This window comes from Rhamphochromis longiceps, linkage group LG5 (assembly GCF_057381845.1).
Source record: "Rhamphochromis longiceps isolate RC_006_pf linkage group LG5, R_longiceps_female_GT1.1, whole genome shotgun sequence".
In the NCBI taxonomy this organism is placed as follows: Eukaryota; Metazoa; Chordata; class Actinopteri; order Cichliformes; family Cichlidae; genus Rhamphochromis; species Rhamphochromis longiceps.
The window spans coordinates 22509440-22512559 of record NC_140561.1 but is presented as its reverse complement, the minus strand read 5'-3'; the positions used below and the strand labels follow the sequence as shown (position 1 = coordinate 22512559).

Here is a 3120-nt window from a genome sequence, read left to right as displayed (position 1 = left end):
ACTTCAACACCTGCATCGTCTGCTGTTTTAGTTGTTGGAGTTTCTACAGGTTTTAGGGCAGCTGGGTATATTGCTTTTACGCCCTCAATGTGCCCCAGGACCACACACGGATCTACAGTAATATTATGGCATGTGGTATTTGTGACAGATACTGGGACCATGGCTGAGTTGCCCCTTTTTACTTTAAACAATACTTCCTGCAAATGAAGCCCCTCAGGCAGGCTGGGGTTCAGAACAGGACAAAATAACATTACAGTGTCCTCGTCAGCCTGTATGCGTGTGCGACAGCGAATGGTAGTAGCTTCACTAGGGCCTAAAACAACTTTACTCCGCCCTGTCTTGACTTGGATCTCTTCCGCGGCTGTTCGATGTGTCTCTATCAACTGGATAAAAGTCTTAGCAGATCCGACGTCAATACCAAAAGCACTACTCACAATATTTGCAGCACAGTCACTGTTTTTAACACCCTGTTGTTTAAGTTGCTCGTTGATGATTTCTTCTATAACATTGTATCCAATAATGGGATCCTGAGCTACATTTGGGTCACTAGAGACCAATACGGGCACTAGGAGACTAGAGCTGGTCGTCTCCACCCCCGTCAGTCTAAACTCTACAGGGACCCACCCCATAAATGGTATCTCTGTCTGATTAGCTGCGAGCCCATTTAATGGTTCATCTACCCCCCTGATAGTGGTGTGAGGTAAGTGCTTGACTCTCCAGTTCTCATTTATTACGGTAGCCTGTGCACCCGTGTCCCACAATGCGGTGACTGGTACATTGTCAAAAGTGCATCTCACCATTTTTCGTCTACCAATCAGTTTCACCAGTTTTTGTCCTTGCTTATCTGATAGAAGGTCAGAATATCCCATGTATGACAAACACCCCTTTTTCTCTCTTTCCCTCAAATGTTGTTCAACTAGCCTCACCGCTTTACATACATGTTTGTGATGGTGCCAGTGTTGTCCCTGACAGGCTTTAGAACAGTAACTGACAGATGAGCAGCCTGCACACCTCTGGAGTGGGGTGCTGACCGACTCTCTCTGGTGGCAGCAACCACAGCGGCGGGACTCCTGATGTGGCGGTGGGGTCACTGCTGGTCCCGTGGCAGTGGCCCTCTGGCGTTTCCCTGCAGCTGAAGTGGAGCTCGGCATCCTCTGGAGATGTGGCCGGGCTGGCCACACTTAAAGCAGTGGGTGCAGTTGTCTCCCTCTCCATTGCTCTGGCAGGTCCTGCAGCCTTTCTTCCTCCGGGTGTCCGCGGCAGCATCTGATGTCCTTTTTGTAGTCTGCGACTTGCCAGCGTTCAGGGAAGCAAGAACCATCTGCCTCACCTCTGCAACCTTGTTCCTCAGCTCTTTCACCAGGTCGTGCATTTCGGGTGGAGGATGATTTTTCTTGTCTTCCTTGGTGGCGGGGATCTGTGAGTTGCTGCGTGGTTCATCCCTAGTATGTAGCTCATTGATTCTTGGTGGTTTTGTATTGTTCCTCTTTAACTTGTTCAGTCTTTCTGTCTCGAGATTGGCAGCTTCATTTAGTTTCTCAATCAGCATTTCATCAGTCACATCTGGGTTGTCAAGAAGGGCTTTAATCTGGAACTTTATGTTGTCATTTTGCAGCCCAGTACCCACTGATCTCAAAAACTTCCTTTTTACCAGGTCCCGACTGTAGTGTTCTGCTTCTTTGTCCTTGGATGCGTACAGGAGGCGATCTTTAAGCTCAATGGCTCTGAATAAAAAGTCTTGAGCTGACTCTTTTGGATATTGGGAAATATTTATCAGTTTTTGGTACAAATCAGATGTGTCATCTTCTCTGTAATGTCCTTTTAATATTGTCTTTAACTGTGTGAGTGTCAAATCAGTCTTTATTTCAAGCATATCACGCAGTTTGAGACCTGGATTGATGGCTCTTATCACTGCTTCAATAACTTCTGACTCACTGTGGCCTTTGCGGAGTCCATTTTCCATCTGATGCAGCAGGTTGGTATAGGACAGCCGATCGCGCTGCCCTCCCTCACCTATTTGGCCACAGATGCGAAACTCCCTGCGAATTGTCACCTCTGGTACTTGAGAAGACGGCAGGTTCTGGCCGAGGCTCGGGGCAGCGTCTGCCATCTTGAGTTTCTGCCCTATCGCTCTAATTTCTTCCTGCAGCTCGTCATACTTGTCTCTTTCGTCTGAAGGGCGGGAAAAATCACTCTCGGCCGCATTGTCTTTAGCTTTATATTCGCCCAAAAATGATAAAAGTTCCTTTACAAACTGTACAGCATCGTCTGGTGTATAACTGTTTTCCACCTCGTCCAGTTTATGTTCTATAACTTTCATCAGGTGGCGTCTGGAAGTGTCTTTTGTAGGCTCATCTAGCGGTGTAGCAAAGCCTTTCACATTATAACCCACTTCTATGAACTGATCACGACTTAGCTGGCAGAGTGTGGCGGTGATCTTATCTCATAGGGCTTCTACCTCCATTGTGGGTACTCACAAGCTTGTCTTTAGCCCGTCAGATTTCAGGTCCGGTGCTTGGAGAAAGGTTTTTCTTCAGTGGTGCGGTAGCTAACGTTAGCCGCTAATGGCGCTAACCAGGCTTCTGCTTCACTCTCGTGCTGGTAGTTCTTCAAACCTTCCTCCTGGCTGGCTCGCCATGATATGTTGCAGCTTTAAGGCTGGGATGACTCCGAGAGTTGCTTTCTCACTGCATATGCTTTATTTCACAATCAGATCAATAACAAAAACATACAGCAGCTCCTCTCCAACTCCTAGCCCTTCACTGCGGTGGAAAAAGAACGACTCCAATCCCCTTCAAGGAACATACGTACAAAAGAGTTTTCCTGACACACCAATGGGGCGTTCAATGCCATCTTGTAAATATGAGTACTCTGGCAGAATAACAGTTCAAATGAAAAATACACCAGAACAAACAAGCAAACAAAAAAAGAAGTGTGGGGTACCTTTGAACCAATGACCACCAAAGTATAAATAACCCGGCCCCGTCAATATGTGTATCTCTCACATAAGCACCAATCGGTTTTCTATCACCCATTTGCTGGGAGTAAGGGCGCCCTTCGTTTGCGAGGTGCGCCTGCTGCTTGTGACACAGGGAGGAGAGGGCGGGGCGGTGGGGGATT

At 47.4% G+C, this 3120-nt stretch overlaps 1 protein-coding gene across 1 annotated transcript; it reads right to left on the bottom strand.

Moving 5' to 3' along the window:
* Window positions 1–1087: 1087 nt before the first annotated feature.
* Window positions 1088–2420, bottom strand: LOC146669993 (uncharacterized). Its single transcript, XM_085407815.1, has one exon. It carries the CDS (start codon window positions 2318–2320, stop codon window positions 1088–1090), a length of 1233 nt encoding a protein of 410 aa, XP_085263941.1. The 5' UTR covers window positions 2321–2420.
* Between the last annotated feature and the right edge of the window lie 700 nt (window positions 2421–3120).

Coding starts and splice junctions, on each gene's coding strand:
- LOC146669993 (XM_085407815.1), bottom strand. CDS start 2,320: ATGAAAGTTATAGAACATAAACTGGACGAGGTGGAAAACAGTTATACA.